This window comes from Hippopotamus amphibius, chromosome 3 (assembly GCF_030028045.1).
Source record: "Hippopotamus amphibius kiboko isolate mHipAmp2 chromosome 3, mHipAmp2.hap2, whole genome shotgun sequence".
NCBI classification, from domain to species: Eukaryota; Metazoa; Chordata; class Mammalia; order Artiodactyla; family Hippopotamidae; genus Hippopotamus; species Hippopotamus amphibius.
Genome location: NC_080188.1, coordinates 152,889,431 through 152,909,313, shown reverse-complemented (window position 1 = coordinate 152,909,313; position 19,883 = coordinate 152,889,431). Strand labels below are relative to the sequence as shown.

General features: G+C 45.8%; 1 protein-coding gene across 5 annotated transcripts in view; it reads right to left on the bottom strand.

Annotated features, from left to right (window-relative positions):
• The window catches only part of ATP2B4 (ATPase plasma membrane Ca2+ transporting 4), a 93,378-nt gene that overhangs the window by 13,732 nt on the left and 59,763 nt on the right, over window positions 1-19,883 (bottom strand). For all 5 annotated transcript variants that reach the window (XM_057730143.1, XM_057730145.1, XM_057730146.1 and 2 more), the window contains 12 exons: window positions 19,498-19,659; window positions 16,824-17,038; window positions 16,237-16,479; window positions 15,234-15,475; window positions 14,015-14,246; window positions 11,366-11,545; window positions 10,630-10,717; window positions 9,881-9,987; window positions 4,491-4,682; window positions 3,819-4,032; window positions 3,045-3,256; window positions 1,946-2,053 (listed from right to left, as the gene is read on the bottom strand). In XM_057730143.1, coding sequence (XP_057586126.1) covers window positions 1,946-2,053; window positions 3,045-3,256; window positions 3,819-4,032; window positions 4,491-4,682; window positions 9,881-9,987; window positions 10,630-10,717; window positions 11,366-11,545; window positions 14,015-14,246; window positions 15,234-15,475; window positions 16,237-16,479; window positions 16,824-17,038; window positions 19,498-19,659 — 2,195 coding nt within the window. The remainder of the gene's footprint in view (window positions 1-1,945; window positions 2,054-3,044; window positions 3,257-3,818; window positions 4,033-4,490; window positions 4,683-9,880; window positions 9,988-10,629; window positions 10,718-11,365; window positions 11,546-14,014; window positions 14,247-15,233; window positions 15,476-16,236; window positions 16,480-16,823; window positions 17,039-19,497; window positions 19,660-19,883) is intronic.

The following is a 19,883-nucleotide window of genomic DNA, read 5'->3' as shown; positions in this document are numbered from 1 at the left end:
GGCCCTTGGGCAGGTCATTCTTTGCCTTATCACCTTTCCCACTGGGAGAGCAGTGAGAAAAGTGCCAACCCATTCAGGCAAGCTTTTGCCAAGTGCCTGCCAGCTGTCGGGCCCTCAGGAAGATTTTCTGTATTTGTGGATGTACAAAGGAGAGCTTATATTCTAGTATTTGAGCAGCCATCTGCCTTGTTATATATTTCATTCTCCTCCTCCTGTCTCAGTTCTTTCTTTGCATTTTGCCATCTGTCTCTTAAGGGAAGTAGAGCCATAATGCACAAAACACAGTAGGAAGGGACAGAGACAAGGACCTGGGAGAAAACAAGTCTGGGGACAGAATGGTCCCAATGTATGTGTATGGGCAAGGAGAAAAGAAGAGTGTGGGAGGGGAATGACCCTCTTCTTAGTCACCATATGCTAAGTAATTCCTCTTTTATCAAACTATAGTGAGAGGACACTAAAAGTTTTCTTGGGCTTGGGGTGAGGAACTGGGTGGGACAGCCCACAGAAGAAGAGACATATGAGTATTATCAGAAGACATGGAGCAGTAGGTTGGGCTTGCAATTCAAAATAAATCACTCAGGAAGCTCAGTACCTGTCAGTCAGTTCTCCTTTATAAATAAGACGAGGAGCAGACAGGGCTCAGCTGGGAAAGGGGGACTGTGTGAGCAGTCCAACAGGGAGTAAAGTGTTCGAAATAGACAGAACGTCCACATTCTGCTTTTGGATGTTGGAAGGAGCTGTTGTGATACAGAAGGAAGGCTGTTGTTATCTGGCATCAAGGCCACATGGCCACATGTGAGACTAGACCCATGTGAGAGTTTCAAACAGTATGTGAAATAATCACACTCCACCCAAGTATACAAGCACTTTAGGGACCCACTGGTAAATAAACTTCAGCAAACAGAGCAGAGTGGAAGGACTTGTGTTTGGAACTGGGATAGCGATGAATCAGGGAGGCATCTAGGAGCTATGAAACAAACAACTAGCAGGTCTACGGGGGAAAGCCTGCAGTCCTAGGGAGGGATCTTTGGGGCCAGTTAGAGCAAAGCCTCCATTACTCAGGTGGCCGGGCACCAATCAATAGAGACCTGGGGTCTGCAAAGCAGAGGTAAAGCCCAGGCCAGAGCTGAGGATGAGAGGGACTTACAAAGTGGCATTAGGGAAGGAATGAAACTCTCATCAAACCTGATTATATTATTATAATGTTAATAGCTAACATTTATTGAGTACTTACAGGGTACTAGACATGGTTCTAAGTCATTTCTGTATTGAAACTGATTTGCTGATTATCAGTGATTCACCATGATCCTGCTATCCTGAATTGAGAAAACTGAGGCAGAGCTGCTAAGAAACTTGCTCACCATGATGCAGCTTGTAAAAAGAAGAACTGGGATTCAAACTGAGGTATTCGGTTCCAAAGTCCGTGCTTTGAACCATACGCTATACTGCTTCTCTAGAGACCTTCTGAGTCTGGATTTATCTTAGGTGACACACAGGCGTTCATCCTGGATAAGGTGATGGTGAGAAACAGAAGAGGCAAGGGAGCCCTATGCTATGACAGCATGGCAGCCCACGGCCAGACTGGAGCTTCACTGAAGACATATGCTTTGCAAACTCTTCTACTTCTAAGACCCTTAATTTTTTTTAAGCAAAATTCCATTGAAAATTTCCACCTCTATCTCAGAGAAGCTAAGGGATTTGTCTGTCTCTAGGCATGATTAGAGAAGAGATCAGAAGCCTCTGAAGTGGTAGGCACTGATCATTCTGCCTTGGGATCCTACAAGATGGAAAGAATTTGAAAACCTGGTGGTAGAGAGAAGTGGGAAGGAGAATATGAAGGCGAGGAGCTGAGTCTCCACAGTTTCTTCTTCCATCTCATCCTGGGCGGGGCGGGGAGAGGTCTGCTGGCTGTGTGACTGCACAGGGAGGGCGTGCCCATACTCACCTGGCCCCACAGCAGTTCTCCAATACCAATGAAGAGACACCAGAACCACTGGGACAGGGTGAGACTCGTACAACTGAAGGGTTTTCCCCCAAATTCCACAATGATAATCTAGAACAGAGGAAGAGGCAGCCCATCATTGGGAGGTGAGCAAAAGGTAGCCAGTCCTCTAGCCAAGGCCACCAAAGCCACATCAGCCCCCTACCCCAGGATCCCTGTGGCGCAAGCCCAGATCTGCTTGTTGGGGAAGGAGAAAGAAGAGATCCAGACGAGCAGAAGGGAAGGTAGACACAAACAGTCTTCAAGCACTCTGATGGTGAGACACAGTTACTATGAACATTATTAATGCAAGGGCTGGGGGATCAAGCGGAGCTGGAGGCTTCTTATGACCAAAGCCAGTGGGTGACAAAGACAAGGCACAGGGATGGAGAAGAGGAATTTAGGAGGGGGGCAGATAAGGGTGAGGCAGGAGCTCTTTTGTTACAGGGCAGGCTCATAATCTCTTGTATGCGCAGGTGTCTTAGTGTACCTCTGACTGGGGCAAGAAGGAAGGGACTCAATCCTTTCACCACTAGGGGAGCCATGCCCTCGACCCCAGTTCCCAAGGAAGGAGTGCACATCAGACTTATCTGTCAACTACACATGGCACCATTCCATGTCTTCTCCTATTCTCTGAATTGTGTAGCATTTTCTACCATGAGCCCTCTCAGAACAAAGGGGCAGGGACAGGGAGAGATCCCACACAGCACGTGCACGCATGTTTCAAGTATGCTGGTAGGGGGCGTGGAAAAGGGTTAGAAGACAGTGGTTTTCCTCCTGGTCACCATGTGAACTTTCTGTGTTTTAGAAAGATAAGGATTCTACAAATTTTATTTTATTCGCTACCAACATGCTGCCTTGCACTGGAGCATTTGACACAGCAGGATCCAATTCTAGAGCAATGAGCAAGCAGAAGCAGTTGGGAACCCCAAGCTGTTCAACCCACAGCGCGAGTCCCCATCACTCCCTCAGGCCTTTCCCCAGGGCACTTAGGGAATCCTGGCTCCCAGCTTCTGGCCTTGATCCTCCCAGATCGCCACCCCAACTCCAGCTAGAATCTCACCTGGCTGACAAATGTGCCCAAGACCACAGAGCAGAAGATGAGGTTGCGGAAGATGCCTGAAAAGACATTCCTCTCTCCATGGATCTTGCGGGAATTGATTTCATTGAAGAGCTGCATCAGCACGAAGGTGTTGAAAATAATGGTGTAGTGCTGGCTGGGTGGTGAATGCAGAGGTGCTCTCCTCCCACTATCAATGTCGAAGAGTTTCTCACCTAGTTGGGAGAAGGGATGCATTGGAGGGTAAGTATGCTCTAAAGGAGGGCTCGGGTTGAGTCAGAACACGTGAGTATGGCCTCACTGGTTGCTTATGAATGGTGTCCATTCTAACTGATCAGTATCCGAGCCACAATAGTCATCAGATATTTTCAGCGTGAGCCCTGGTCTCAACATTTTTGACCCTCTCTCTCCGTTTGTTCCATCACTATGTGCCTTCCTGTAGTGCCGCACGGTGGTCAAACTATGTGCATGAGAGTCTGGCAGACAGGTTTGAATCTTAATGCCACTATTTACTCAGTATGTGACCCAAGCTTCAGTTTTATGATCTGAAAAGAGGTATCATAAAGCCAGCCTTGTGAGATTCTTAAGAGGAGTAATAAAATGGCACAAGGCACCACGCAGTGGGAACAGAGGACACATTCAGTAAGTGAAGCTGCTACCATTGCCATCTTGCGCTCAGCTTGCTCCCTGCTGCTTTCTTTCCTTGGGCTGCTCTCTGCCCCATCTCCCTCTAGGACTCCAACCGCCACGCCCCAACCCAGCGCCCCTTCGGCTCACCGGCAAAGACGAGGAGAAAGATGACGGTGAGCTGATAGACGGCGTGGCCCAGGATGCTCTTCATCATCGTGCGTGAGATCAGAGGCTTATTTCGGCCGTAGGGTCGGCGCTTCAACAGAGAGTCTGTAGGAGGCTCTGTGGCCAGGGCGAGTGAGGCAAAGGTGTCCATGATTAGGTTCACCCACAACATCTGCACGGCCTTCAGTGGGGAATCCTGGTGGGAAGAAGAACCACTCCTTTTAGCTTTCCTTGGAGACCACCCCCCACCTCGCTCATCAGCCTCATCTTTGCCCTTGAAATAGCCTACCTCCTGCTAGCCACCATTTATTGGCTGAGTGACACTGAGAAACTTATTTGACCTCTTTGAACCTTGGGTTCTTCACCTGTAAAATGGGGATAATATCTACTTCGCAAGGTTGTTTCTGAAGAACAGAGAAACTACATATAAGTGCTCACCACACTGGCTAACACGTAAGCGCTACATGAATGGTAGATACATTATCACCATCCCACAGGAGCAGATGGAGACTTAGCAGAGCTAATTCCTGCCCCAACACCCCTGCAGAAACTCTGGTCCTTACTCCTCAGTGGACATACTGCACCCTGAATCCCCTCTGTTCCTTAGCCCCAGCCTCATCCCTCCCATCTCAGTTCGCCCCACATTTCCTTCACCTGGGTGATACAGGCTCCCGTGAAGGCCACAATCACAGCCACCACGTTGACAGTGAGCTGGAACTGCAGGAACTTGGAGATGCTGTCGTAGACGTTTCGTCCCCACATCACTGCCTTCACGATGCTGGTGAAGTTGTCATCTGTTAGGATGATGTCAGAGGCCTCCTTTGCCACATCTGTACCTGCGATACCCTGAGGTAAGAAGAGGAAGGAAAACAGTGAGGAACTGGACAAAGAGTTCTTGTATATTCTGCACCCATATTATGACCTCCAAGATGCTTCAGAACTCAGCATAAACACTAGAGGGCACACTAGCCACACAAATCCTACAGACTAAACCACCCGATTTTGAGTGGTCTTCTCTCCCAAAGAGAAGGAAGAGAAAATGTGTCACTGTCACTCTGTGGAAAAGGGGACTGGGCCACGATGCCACCACCTTTACTCCTGAACTCGGACTGGAAATTACAGTTATCTTTGATCTTCCTTTCTCCCATCCCCACTACTTCCCCATCTTAGAAAATAATTAGAAGATAGGGAAAAAGTCCTACCTGTTCTACCTCCAAATTTTAAAATTTCTTTTGCCACTGCCAATATCTAACTTAAATCCTTATCTCCCCTGCACCTTGAAGTCACTCTACATTTTTTCCTAGGAGGAGTAGTCTTGCAGTACAGTTCAGATGTCCTGTCCTTATTCAAAATCCTGTCACTGGGGAACCACTAAAGTTTTCTGAATAGACACATCAGCTGTTGAAAGCAGTGTTTTAGAAACAGTAAACTTTCTAGTCTGGTAGTCAAAGCTCTCAACAAGTGAATTCTGGTTCATTTTTCAATCTGCTCTTATATCTTTCTGCTCAAAACCTACTGATTTAGTCACAATTCCCTGAATCTCTCATTTGCTTCTAGAGTCCAGTCTCCTGCTTACACCCTTTTCTCCAAGCCTGGAACATCCTGTTTCCCCATCTATTTACTTATTTTAATAAATTTAATAATTTATTTATTCATTTATTTGCTGCGTTGGGTCTTTGTTGCTGCACAAGGGCTTTCTCCTAGTTGCAGCGAGCAGGGGCAACTCTTTGTTGTGGTGCTTGGCCTCCTCATTGTGGTGGCTTCTCGTTGCAGAGCACGGGCTCTAGGCACGCGGGCTTCAGTAGCTGCGGCACATGGGTTCAATAGTGGTGGCTCACGGGCTCTAGAGCACAGGCTCAATAGTTGTGGTGCATGGGTTTAGCTGCTCTGCAGCACGTGGGATCTTCCTGAAGCAGGGATCGAACTCATGTCCCCAGCATTGGCAGGTAGATTCTTAACCACTGCGCCACCTAGGAAGTCCCTTCCCATCTATTCAAATCCTATCTATCCTTAAGATCCCATTCAATTAATTAGGCCCTGCTTGCTTGGCAAAGCTGTCCCTAACATCCCCAGCCCATACTTCTATTCCATGTCTTATAAACCCTATAACCCACAGAGGGGCTTGTTGGTGAATCTGACCTGCACTAGTAGATTATTTGTACTGTTTTCCCAGTAGTATTACTTTCCTATCCAGATTGCAACAAGCGAATATCTGTTAGATAGACTATACAATTCAATTCCCCAATCAAAAAGTTCTCTAATACATCCACATACTGCTGTACCATGCACTGTAAAAAGAAAGGAGGGAAAGAAAGAAAGGAAGAGAGAGGAAGAAAGAAAGAAAGAAAGAAAGAAAGAAAGAAAGAAAGAAAGAAAGAAAGAAAGAGAGAAAGAAAGAAAGAAAGAAAATCTTTATATATGTATCACTATGGAATACTCTCCAAGTTAGGTTGTTAAATGAAAAAAAACAAGGTGGAAAAGAGTACACAATGTGTATATAGATAAATATAGATAAGTATCACTTATGTAAGAGAGTGGGATATAAATACACTACACATTTGATTATATTTTAAAGGAGTAAAAAGAAAGATAAACTAAAATCAAAGAAGTAAGTTATCTGTGGGATTAAGAAGGAGGCAACAGGGTGGAGGTGACAGGGATAGAAGCTAGACGTCTATGAATAGATCTTGTTTTGTATATTTTACTTTAGAATTATATAACTACTTTATACAAGCATAAAACAAAAAAGTTTAAAATAAGCAATCTCAAAAGTGGAAAAAAAAAAAAAACCAACACATCATATAAATGAACTGGTATAACCAGTTGGTAGCACAACCATACGAAGGGAAAAGTTCCAAACGACTTTTTGAAAAACAAAGTAACTTGATGATACATCCCTAGTAGGATATACCTACAGGATAAAAGGAACTAAAAGAAAAATCTTTAACTGTTTTTAGTAGAGTAATTGTATTGTTATTGCTATTTTGAGACTATTACTTATATTTTAGGATAAAGCAAATAATAATTATGTTAATGCCATTAGGAATCAAACCTTTCAGCTTAAGAATTAATACAAAACCGGGGAAGCAAAATATGAAGTTAGAATTCTAGAATTCTAAATTTGAATTGTAAATGCCACTATGAATTCATGAAGTATTTTATCTTTAAAACAAAGAAACACAAAAACAAAAAGACATAAAAGACGTATTTCCTAGCTTTGTCCACTGAAAAGTTCTAGAAACGATAATTTACTCAGAAGTAAGGAATATCCTGATATTCAGATTGTGTTCTCTAAATACTATTTCTCACTAAAATGAAGCAGAACCCCTTTGAGATGTGGATGATTCTAGATTTAGGACAAGAAATATGCATGATGAATCTGGAACATCTTATCATGCAAGAGACCAAGAAAGCTATTAAAGTCAACTGAGGCTGTACCCAAAGGACTTAGCAGCGTTGAAGAGGCTAGTGATGGGTCAGTATGAACATCAATATAGTAATAAACACAATGGATCGAAACATATCACATATGGGACTTCCCTGGTGGCGCAGTGGTTAAGATTCCAGGCTCCCAATGCAGGGGGCCCGTGTTTGATTCCTGGTCCGGGAACTAGATCCCACATGCACGTGCAACTAAGAGCTGGCATGCCACAACTAAGGTGCCCACCTGCTGCTACTAATACCCCACACAACCAAATAAATAAATAAAAAACCTTTAAAAAAAAAGAAAGAAAAAGAAACATATACTTAAAACCATGAGCTCATAATATTTAAAAAAAATAGACAATTAACTTTTAGCAGAGCAGTTTAGTAAATTTTAAAAAAATCAACAATTCATTGCTCACCTTTGGAAGATCCTAAAAAGTCAACTATTATCTTGCAAACTGGTAAATAAAGGGAAAAAATCAAGCTTTTAACCTGTCTTTCATGTAGGAACTGAACCTCACAGTAAGCAAACAGTCAATGAGGGAAAATTTCTTTTTATAGAAGTATTCAAGTTAATAAATAAATAAAATCAGAACATTGTCATTTTGCAGCCTCTAATGAAAGATGGGATATAGAATCTGATTGCTCGGAGAACTAAGTACCTGTTTATAGGAAATGCAAGGGCTAAAAGAACATGTTAAAGGACACTGTAGGGATACAATCAAAACCCATGCCCTGGGACAGTCTATGTAGAAAAACAACCTGATTCCTTCAAAACTAAGTAGCTAGAAAAAAAGATGGAAGGGGATTGTGCAGAAAAGAGTTAACATAGCAGGCCTGAGACCGTTATCTTGAGAAAGGCCTGTTTGCAAGTTTGGCCCTCAGCTAGCATCTAGGAACTTGGCTCTCAGAATGCTCTCAGTCAACAATTAACTGAACATTAATTAGTGATTCACTGTGCCTAGACTGTGCCCAAACATACGGCTTCCACTGAAAACCTGCTTTCTTCTGGAAGTCTGGAATCTTAGCATGTGCTAGGCAGCAGGTGCCTATACGACCAACCCCAATAAAAACATACAGCGCCAAGTCTCTGATGGGTTTCCCTGGGCAGAAACATCACATGTATTGCTGCATTTTCATTGCTGGGGGAAGAAGATGCTCTTCGGGACCCCTCATGGGAGGCAGAGATCATAAGGAAGGCTGCATGTGGATTCCAGACTCTGCCTATGACTTTCTGCCTTACTAGACTCTTGCTATACCAATGGACTAAATCTTAGCCATGAGTACAACTATATGCTGAGTCCCCTGAGTACTTCCAGTGAATCCACAAATGTAAAGGGTGCACCTGGGGACCCCTGACACATAGATCCTATCGGGTCAGTGGTTGTCCAACTTTAGGATGTGTCAGAATTGCCCAGAGGGCCTGCTGGGACCCAACTCCAAGCTTTCTTTTTCAGTAGCTCTGGGGTAAGGCCTGAGAATCTGCATTTCTATAGGTTTCCAGGTATAGTTGGAAGGAAAAGCACATTTCAGAAACTAGTTATAGATTAATAAAGAGATATATCAACCAATTGCAATGTATGGATCTTGTCTGGATTCTGATTTGGACAAATAATCTATAAAAACAACATTTATGAAGCAATTGGGGAAATGTGAACACTGACTAGACACCTGATGGTAGTGAGGGATCTATTTTGTTGTGAGACAATGGTACTATGATTCTTTTAGATATATTTTATTGATACGTATGTATCTTCCAGAGACACATACTGGATGAAATGACACAATATCTCGGACATGCTTAGAACAGTTCAGCTGGAGATGGGGCACTGTGTTATGTGTGAGCCAAGATTGGCCAAGTGTTGGTATTTGATGCTAGGTGACAGGTACACGGGGATTCAATAAAACTATTCTATTTTTGTATATTTGTGAAGTTTTCTAGAGTAAACACTTTTTAAATTTATTTTTTGGTTAAAGAGAACACCCTAAAGACAGATTTCTTCTTGAATCTCCTGCCACTGCTTAAAAAACCACCAACAGTTCAATGTGTAAGTTACTTGAGTGTGAGAATGTACTTTCAATCTGGGGACTTGAAAATGTCCCTGAGCATTAGAATCGACAAGGGTGCCTACTAAGGAAACCCAAACGCTGCTGGGACCCAGACCAGATGCTACTGAACCAAGACAGCCGACCGTGGAACCTTGGAATATATGATTTTAAAGCAGCTTTCCAAGTGACTCTGATGCTCCTGGCCTCACAAGTGAAAAGCAGCGTGACAAACAGTGCTAAGCACAGAGTGCACGTTTTCCGTACAGAATGTGAATTTTCTACAGTGTGCCTAGGCAGGCAATATCATCACATTCGTGGGCAAGTTTCAGTTGGTCTTGCTTTCCTGGGTAATGATACCTCATGGGTTCCCTGCCTGCACACGTGATGGGTCTCTCATTACACATATTATTATTGGCCAGCTGGGCAGGCGAGACGGAGTTGGAGAAAAGAGCACAAAGTGGGATGTGACGGTAGAGGAAGCGGCAGGTTCCCAGGAGCCTGTCCTGGCTTCCTTCCCGCTGGAGGAGGCGGCTTGCAGTCAGAGAGAGACACTGCGCCGAGCTGCTTACCATGGCAAAACCAACGTCTGCTTTCTTCAGAGCCGGCCCATCATTTGTGCCATCACCGGTGACAGCCACCACCTGTCGCTGTTCTCCAACCGTGCTGTCAATAATGCCTGGGAAACAGACACACCACAGTGAGTTCCGCGTGTGCCATCTGAGGCCATTTCCCCGCAAAAGGCACTTTTTGGGTCTTCCTCTCTGGTCCCTGCCACCACCTCCCTTTCTACTCTCTTTTGCCCCTAGGCTAGAGGTTCTATAGTGTCACCCGATGGCAGTAAATTGTTTCACGGGTAGCACTCTAAGCTAAGACAGTCTGACCTTGTCGGATATCCCGTCTGGTGCCCCACAGCAGCTATTATGTGGTGGAAAAGGCACTGGATGATTTGAAGGCAGAGACCCAGGGGTTGAATGGTAACACTTCCACTTACCAGTTGGGCAATTTGGATAATTGTTTTCTCTGCCTCAAACCTCCTTATTTGTACAATGGGAATAGCTTAACCTGTAGTGCCTAACTCACAGTGCTAGCAACAAACAGGATAGGATAATCTTTAAAAACAACTTTATTATATTATATATCTTATACTCACCAGGGGCTCAGATGTTTGCTAAACTGTATGTTCTCCCCATGAGCTGGGAAGCTCTTCTAGGACCTCCCTATTCAGGACAGGAGAGTTGCTTTGGCTGATGGTTCTTATCTGTGCTTACCCCGGCCTGCCTTCCTCTACCCCAGGCACCTACTCAGGAGCTGACCTCACCTTTCACCAGTGTGTGCTTGTCAGTGGGAGAAGATCGCGCCAGCACTCGGAGCTTAGGCCAGATCTTGTCCAGCTTTTCTTGCTCTACCTGCCAATACCAGACCACACCCTGGGTCAGTCAAGCTCAGAACAGTCATCTGGGAAACTCTCACTTCTCCACACACGCAGAGCTTCTGGGAGAGCTGGTATTCCATGGGCCCCGGGGGGGTATTATCCTGGCCTCCAGTGGAGGTGAAGCAGCCAGCTCTGGCTCCAGGGGCAGATTCGTGGATGGTGACCATTCAGGCCCTCCTTGTCTTCTTTTTCCTCCCAATTCCCTACCTGGGAGCCAATTTCCATATTTCTTAGACCCTTGACAGAGGTGGGCCAGGGTTAGTTCTTGGCTCAGGCGGCTAAAGTAGTGCTTCTGAGGTCTTAGGTTCAATTTCTACTTAGACCGGGATGCAGTGGCCTGCTCCACACCCAGACCATGTCCTCTTACCAACCTGTGTCACTGCCCGTCACAGGGCAGTGACTAGGAGGGGCAGGTAGAAGGAAATCAGTACAAAATCATCCCACAATTGAAAACAAAAGGAAAGATGTGAAAAGTTAGTGACACTGTCTCAAAAGATAGCTTGTGAATGAAGACAGTGGGAAAAAGCCACCCACTTTCTCCCACCTGTCCCAGATGCCTTACACATGAACCAGCCCCCTCCCCTAATAAAGGAGGCCCTGAGTCCTCCCACCCAAGACCCACCTCGCCCTTCTCGTTTCGGATGAGTCGATTGAATTCTTTGCCTTCTAAGCACAGAAAGTCATCCCCAGGTGTCACAATGCCACATTTGGTGGCGATGGCCCGGGCTGTGTTGATGTTGTCACCTGTCACCATTCTGACAGTAATGCCAGCTCGTTTGCATTTGGCAATAGCTTCTGGTACCTGTGGAGAGTGAGACAAGAGGAAAGGAGGAGGTGGGGGTGGTGAGGCCTGGTAAGTTGCTCCTGTTCAGTTGTCGCTTCTTTGTGGACAGGGGAGAGGCACCCTGGAAGCAGAACCATGGGGTACGGGCTAAGTCTAGGCATTTTTTTTTTAAGCTCTTTATTGGAATATAATTACTTTACACTCTTGTACCAGCTTTTGAAGTACACCAAAGTGAATCACCTGTATTTATACATATATCCCCATATCCCCTCCCTCCTGCGACTCCCTCCCACCCTCCCTGTCCTGGTCCTCTAAGGCATCACCCATCATCGAGTTGATCTCCCTTTGTTATACAGCAACTTCCCACTAGCTATCTATTTTACAGTTGGTGGTGTATATATGCCTATGCTACTCTCTCACTTCATCCCAGCTTCCCCTTCACCCCCTACCCCCCCCCACCCCGTGTCCTCAAGTCTGTTCTCTGCATCTGCATCTTTATTCTTGCCCTGTCACTGGGTTCATCAGAACCATTTTTTTTTAGATTCCGTATATACGAGTTAGCATACAATATTTGTTTTTCTCTTTCTGGCTTACTTCACTTTGTATGACAGACTCTAGGTCCATTCACCTCACTACAAATAACTCAATTTCATTCCTTTTTATGGCTGAGTAATATACCATTGTATATACGTGCCACATCTTCTTTATCCATTCATTTGTTGATGGGCATTTAGGTTGCTTCCATGTTCTGGCTATTGTAAGTAGTGCTGCAATGAACATTATGGTACATGTTTCTTTTTGGATTATGGTTTTCTCTGGGTATATGCCCAGGAGTGGGATTACTGGATCATATGGTAGTTCTATTTTTAGTTTTTTAAGGAACCTCCAAACTGTTTTCCATAGTAGCTGTACCAACTTGCATTCCCACCAACAGTGCAGGAGAGTTCCCTTTTCTTCACACCCTCTCCAACATTTATTGTTTCTAGATTTTGTGATGATGGCCATTCTGACCGGTGTGAGGTGATACCTCATTGTGGCATTGACTTGCATTTCTCTAATGATTAGTGATGTTGAGCATCTTCTCATGTGTTTGTTGGCCATCTGTATGCCTTCTTTGGAGAAATGTCTATTTAGGTCTTCCGCCCATTTGTGTACTGGGTAATTTGCTTTTTTGGTATTAAGCTGCATGAGCTGCTTGTATATTTTGGAGATTAATCCTTTGTCCGTTGCTTCGTTGGCAAGTATTTTCTCCCATTCTGAGGGCTGTCTTCTTGTTTATGGTTTCTGTCGCTGTGCAAAAGCTTTTAAGTTTCATGAGGTCCCATTTGTTTATTCTCGATTTTATTTCCATGATTCTAGGAGGTGGGTCAAAAAGGATCTTGCTTTGATGTATGTCATACAGTGTTCTGCCTATGTTTTCCTCTAGGAGTTTTATAGTGTCTGGCCTTCCCTATAGGTCTTTAATCCATTTTGAGTTTATTTTTGTGTGTGGTGTTAGGAAGTGTTCTAATTTCATTCTTTTACATGTTGCTGTCCAATTTTCCAGCACCACTTATTGAAGAGGCTGTCTTTTTTCCATTGTATATTCTTGCCTCCTTTGTCAAAGATAAGGTGCCCATATGTGCGTGGGTTTACCTCTGAGTTCTCTATTCTGTCCCATTGATCTTCCTTTCTATTTTTGTGTAAGTCTGGTCCTTTTTATATTGCTTGGTGCCACCTCGCTTCTGTCCTACCCATGATACTCACACTTGAATCTGCCTTATTATACCCTGAGTTGAAGTGGAAATCTGCTTCAGAAGCCAAGTGTAAAAACTTACACTTACAATCTAGATTTCTTAGCAGGGCATACCTGACCTTTTGATTTTTTGCCACTACCTTCCTTTCTAGCAGAAGTTTTAACCACCTTCCACCCCCCGGTACATACTCCAACCATATCAATTCTTTTAAGTTTCCCAAATGTATGACACCCTCTCATGCCTCTGGGTCTTGATGATTGATAGTCCATTGGTCTGAACTTCTTAGAACCACAGACTTTTTCAACCCCCTAGAGTTGCAAGTAGTGCTTAGCCATTGTAAGGGTGCTCGACAAGAATGTGTTGACTGAAAGAATGTGGCTAGAGACAAAGCTGGTGTTCCAGTTAATTCCATCTCCTGATGATTCTTGAGTACCAAATAATAAGCCCAGTGAAACCTATGCTTCTCACCCCCCGGTCAGCATGAACCGTAGGAATGCCAGTTGCTATTAGTTCAGTATTCTACAACAAGTCTGTGAAGCAGGCAGCACAGAAACAACTATCTCAGTAAATGAGAAGCAATTAGGTAACTTGCCTAAGCTTGCTAAGTTATAACTAGAAATGGAGCTAGTACCCCCATTCCTGTGACTCCTGGGTGGCTTCCATTAGGTCACACTGGGCTGGTGCATGGGTGGAGGCCACTGGAAGCCTTCCACACACGTTTCCTAGCCCTTTATTCAAGTCAAAACCTCACCTCTGGGCGCACAGGGTCCTCAATGCCCACCACTGCGATACAGGTCAGTTCAGTGAGGATTTCGCTCTCGTTGTCCCAAGGGGGCTCCCCATCATTGAAATCCCGGTAAGCTATGCAGATAGTCCGGAGTCCCTCACAGGCCATTGGCTCAATGACGGTGCGGACCATCTCATCTCGGTCCTTACTCTTGAATGGCACTGCTTCCCCTTTCTTGTCCAGGATTCGATTACACCTGGGGAGGCACAGAGTCAGAAAGAAGCATCCCCCCTTCTACCCAGTGTGCTTCCACAGTCATTTATAGACATTCTGGCCACTCTGCATTCCTCCTAAAGACACTGTCCCATGGCCATACATCTCCACTCATCACCCAAAGCTGACCCCCTTTTCCAAGGTAGTGTGGCCAATAGGTGGATACGGTCTAGGTGGGCAGAGTGTATGATTCTCCCATGTCTCATGCGGCTACTCACATGTGAATGCAATACCAAGAGTCATTTGCGGATCCCGCCTGCTCTTTTGAGCTTCTCAAAGGTAGAGAGACTTTATCAGTCCCCAGTATCTAGAGTGCTCAGTGCAGAGAGTGTGCGCAACAAGAACGTGTTGCCTGAAAAAGGGTGGCTAAAGCCAAGCCGGGGCACTGGATTTTAGCTACTGGCCCTATATTCACATACGTCAGCTTTGAATGACCTATGGACCATCTGGCCACTTTGATTATGCAACTTCCTATGATCAGAATTGAGAATAAAAAGGAAAAGGGAACACAGAACAAACATTTCTAGTATTAATATCTGCTATGTACAAGGCATTTTACATACATCGAATCATTTAATCATAGTAACCCTGGGAGATGGGTGGGTATTATTATCTCTTTTCAGAATAAGAAATGGAAGTTTGGATTGCCTAGGTCTGGGTCCTGGCTGTGCCACTAAGAGCTATATCACCTCCAGCAAGTTACTGAACTTCACTGCATCTCTATTTTCTCATCTGTAAAACAGGGATAATGACAGCATCTCCCTCACTGAGTTGTGAAGAGTAAGTACAGTATCCAAAGTACTAAACAGCAAGGCTTGGCCTGAACCAAGCTCAGCTGTTAATCATGATGTCCCTGCCTGTAAGGAGGGCTCGCTGATCCTCCAAGTGGATGCATCCTGAGGCCCCGCACCCGGACCTCCCTGAGGGGAGGAGTCTAACGGGAAGAAGCAGCTGGGGGAGGGGCGCTCACTTGCGCAAGATGATCTCCGAAGCACCCTTGCTGTACATGCGGTAGCCGCCGCTGGGCTTCTCGATGACGGTGCTCATGGACTTGCGCACAGAGTTGAAAGTGTACACCTTGTAGAGCTTCTCCTCGGGCACCTCACTACGCACGGCGTGGTAATCCTGCTTCAGGTCCGTGACGAAGCCCAGCAGGGCACACTCGGTCTTGTTGCCCACCTGCCGCGGGAGGCCGCCCTCCTTCTCCGGAGGCTGGGAGGAAAAACACACGCGGGACTGTTGGGTGAGGTGCTGCAGCCAGGGAGAGAACCTAGGAAGGGAAGGACTCCCGCAGAGGCTTTCACACATGTACCCGGGGCCCATGGGGGTGCTGTCAGTGGCCAGAGGCGACGGTGGTCCCTGAGCCAGCCATGGCTTGGGGATTTTTTTAGTTGTCCTGGGGGTGGTGCTGGTGTCTCACCCTGCGGGGGTCTTATTCTAACACGTTCCCTTAGTTTCTAGAAGCTGAGTAATTTACTCCCCGAGAAGCCCAACTCTGCTGCCAGCATGAGGTCTCTTTTTATTTATTTACTTTTTAAAGTTTTTTTGATGCAGACCAGTTTTAAAGTCTTGATTGAATTTGTTACAAGATTGCTTCCATTCTGTTTTGTTTTTTTTGGCCCCAGGCACGTGGGATCTTAGCTCCCAGGGATTGAACCGGCACCCCTTGCATTGGAAGGTGAAGTCTTAAACACTGGAACGCCAGGGCGTCCCGAAGTCTTTTTTTAGAGATACTGCCTTTACGTGGTAATCGGAGAGCATCTCACAGCCACAGATTCCTACCTGCCTCCCCTTTCCCCTCCCGTCTCCCAATCTACTACTCCCACGTATTATTCTCTAGTCTCACCCCAAACATGTTCCCTGGGGAGTGGGAAATGGGATGTGGGATGGCGATTCAGGCAGAATAAACATGAGAAAATTAATGGTTCCCTCCAACCACCCATTTTAAGTGTCCTGGCAAAGGAAGAGCTTACCAGAATCTTGGAGGTGTAGGCACTGTTGATAGAAATACCATTGACAATAAGGTCCAGGACCTTGGGCACGAGGACATCGGGGCTTGGGATCTGATGGTAGCGGGCTTCTCCGATATAAGCCTGCACCACCGTCATGCGGTTCATGGTCAGCGTGCCTGTCTTATCAGAGCAAATGGCTGTGGCGTTGCCCATTGTCTCACAAGCATCCAAGTGCCGTACTAGGTTATTGTCCTTCATCATTTTCTACAAAGGAGAAGAGAAAAGACTTGAGACGGGACCAACGGAGCTTTCCCAAATACAGGTCAAAGGCCATTTCCTAGCCAGCATCTCTCCACATTTCATTCTCTGGTCCCACACAAAAATGCAGGATACCATTTTTGTGAATACTCTTCAGATTCTACTGGGTTACTTAAATGTTGATGCCACTGATCCAGATGGTCCTTCCAAAGTGCCAGTGGCTTCTCTCCTGGAAGGCATCACTCAGAGTTTATGAAGACGGAGTGGGCCATCCTTTCACTAGAGGCTACAGGGTACCCTCCCCTCCGGTCTCTGTCCTGAAAGAAGAGACAGTATCACTCCAGTCTCACCTTCACAGAGTAAGCCAGTGAAATGGTGACTGCCAGCGGCAGCCCCTCTGGCACAGCCACCACCAGCACCGTGATGCCAATGATGAAGAACTTGACAAAGTACTGGACGTAGATGGGAGTACACTCAGCCAGCCACGGTCTGCGCTGTATCACAAAGTTGTCGATCACAAAGTACAGAATCAGGATGAGAACTGTGATTGCAGACATGATCAGACCTGTCCAGGAAACAAGTCAAGTGAACCCAAGCTTGAGGGCATTCCTAGGGCCCTAGCCAGAGATGGACTGGCACAAGTTGTACCCTCTGCTGTCCATTTTTAAAATGACTAAGTCATACCCAAAGCCCCTATCCACTCTCTGGTGCTCGTACATTACAGTGCAGGGGGAAAAAATGGCTTTGCATTCTAAAGACGTGGGTGCTGATCTCAGCACTGCACCAGCCTGGCTTGTGGCTTTGGACTGGTCTTGACCCTCTCTGGGCTTATTTCCTCTTTCATAAATAAGGGGGTTGGTCTCGTTTTCCAAAACAGCATTCTATGATTCTATCTCAGACCTACTCTCTTCCCTAGTAGCCTGAGAATGTCAGGCAGTTCACAACTTGTTCACAGTGATGCCGCTATGGTGTTAGCACATCACCTACATAACTAACCCTTAGAATGGTGCTTTCCAACCTTTCTCCTGACGTGGCATAGACAGACGATGACAATAATAGCAACTCTTAATATAGCGCTCTCTATGAGTCAGGCAAGCACTTTACAGGTATTAACTCATTTCATCCTCACAACAGCCCTGTGAAATAAATTATCATCCCCTTTCATGAGGAGACTAAGGCACAGAGAGGTTTTGGTATGGCACACCGGAAGGGACCAGCCATCCTGGTTTGCCTGAGACTGAGCTGTTTCCTGGGCTGTGGGCCTTTCAGTGCTAAAATCGAGAAAGTCTCAAGCAAACTGGGATAGTTGGTCATCCTACACATCCTACAATGGAAGAATCTGCTCGAGGTCAGAAGACAGCTGGCCTAGGGGATCCAACTGCCTTGGGTGCTGCCTCGCTACTCTGAGGGCTAAAGGGATCAATATTCGGGCACCTGTGTCTACCTGTGGCACAATACCTGGCAAGAGTTCCATTTCAAATCATAGTCTGATTTGTGTCTTTGCTTTTCCAGAGTGCCCAATGATTCAGGGGAATCAGAGCAAGGCTAGAGGTGATTGTATCAATAAAGCAAGTTCTTTTTTACATTGCTTCCTCAGGGTCAGGGCTAAGAGGTGAGGCAGGCAAGGCACCTAGGCTGCAAACTTGAGGGAGGCATTCACTCTCAGGTGGTGCACGTCACCTCACTTGCTTCCCCCTGGTCCTCGGCCTAGCTGATATGTGAAGTGAATAAACAGAGGAGACCAGTGGCTAGTCCTCAAGTAGCTTGTACTTCCTAAAGAATAAGGCAGGGATTACGAGCACAACAGGAAGGGTTAGGTAGGATCTATTTAATATTTCAAACCTGTGTGCCAGGCTCAGTCATCTGATTCCACACTTGCAATTTATCTCATTCGTGTACGGTTTATAAGCAAGAGATTTCATGGCGGTCAAAATTAGCTGGGTACTAGAACGGAATGAACAGGCCAGACTGATGCTCTATAAAACTCTCTGTGATGCTTAAAATGTTCTCTGCTTGCACTGTCCAATATGGCAGCCACTAGCCACATGTGCTTGTTGACCAATTGAAATAGGTTAATGTGACTGAGGCACTGAATGTTTAATTGTATCTAATTTTCTTTAATTTAAATGGGAACAGCCAAACATGGTTAGTGTCTGCAGTAGTGGACAGCGTAGATTCTCGCTACTCAATATGTGCTTAGCAGAGCAGCAGCGCTGGCATCCCCTGTTGGCTTGCTAGAAACACAGAATTTCAGGCCCCATCCCAGATCTCCTAAATCAGAATCTGCACTTTAACAAGATCCCAGGTGAATACTACACACACACATGTACTGGACTATAGACTCTGATTGTAGTAAACAGAGAGGTGCAATCACAAAATAAACAGTGGAAAAAGACCGTACTATAACGGATATGTCCAGTGAAGGAGCAACCTTCCTTTTGTTCCCTCCTCCAACCCCCCCAACCCCCCAGCCCCACGCTACCACTGAAAGAAGGCAGGAGAGAGGAGAGTGATGGAGAGGCAGAGGCAAGTGATGGAGAAGCTGCTTCCTCTCACGATGCACAGGAGTGCCTTTAGTGGCCTCTGCTCTGCAAATTGCCTCTTGAATCACTGTCTTCCTTTTCCCTCCAGTCCTTATTTTGAACTGATTGCTCTGTGCCTGGCTACTCCTATGCTAGGGAATTGCCCTCAGCAAACAGCAGCCACCTCTACCCTTAAGGAATTTACAAGCCAATACTCGAGCAGGTGAGTAGTTATTAAAGTCTTCCCTCTTGCTAATGTAAACATCTCATTTGTTTGGGTCTTTAACCCTAACACGTAGAAAAGAAAAGATCTCTCTCTACAAAAGCCAGGGGAGTGGCCAAACAGTTGCAGAGAGAGACTCAGCTACCTGGACTGCACTAGCCACTTGGAATTTTCAGCTTCCTTCTGCCAGACCTGGTTGGTGTAGAAAGAAGGCCATCAAAGTAGCGAGGATCCAGAATAGCACTGATGAACACACCGAGAAGGCGCCGCCCTACTCACCAGCTTTCCCAATCTGAACCGCCAAGCGCGTCAGCTTGCCCTGCAGCACCGACTTCTCCTTTTTCGGCAGCTTGGCTGCCTTTTTCTCCTTTTCCTCATTGTCGATCCCCTCCTGGCTGTTGAGCGGCTGGATTTCCAAGGCCACTCCATCCTGAGTCTTTGCTAGGGTGTACACACAAATAGGACAGGTAAGTTGGCAAGGTAGTAGCACTGAGTAGCAGGCAACTAGAAACTAGCAAACCCTTCTGGCTTATTCCTGGAATACACCTTGGGCCCCTGACATCAGATCTGACCACCCTCACCTCATGCCAGACAGGGAACTTGACTTTGACCCTCTATTAGGGCCTTTGGAATGATATCTTAACAACTGGAGGCGAAATGGGTGC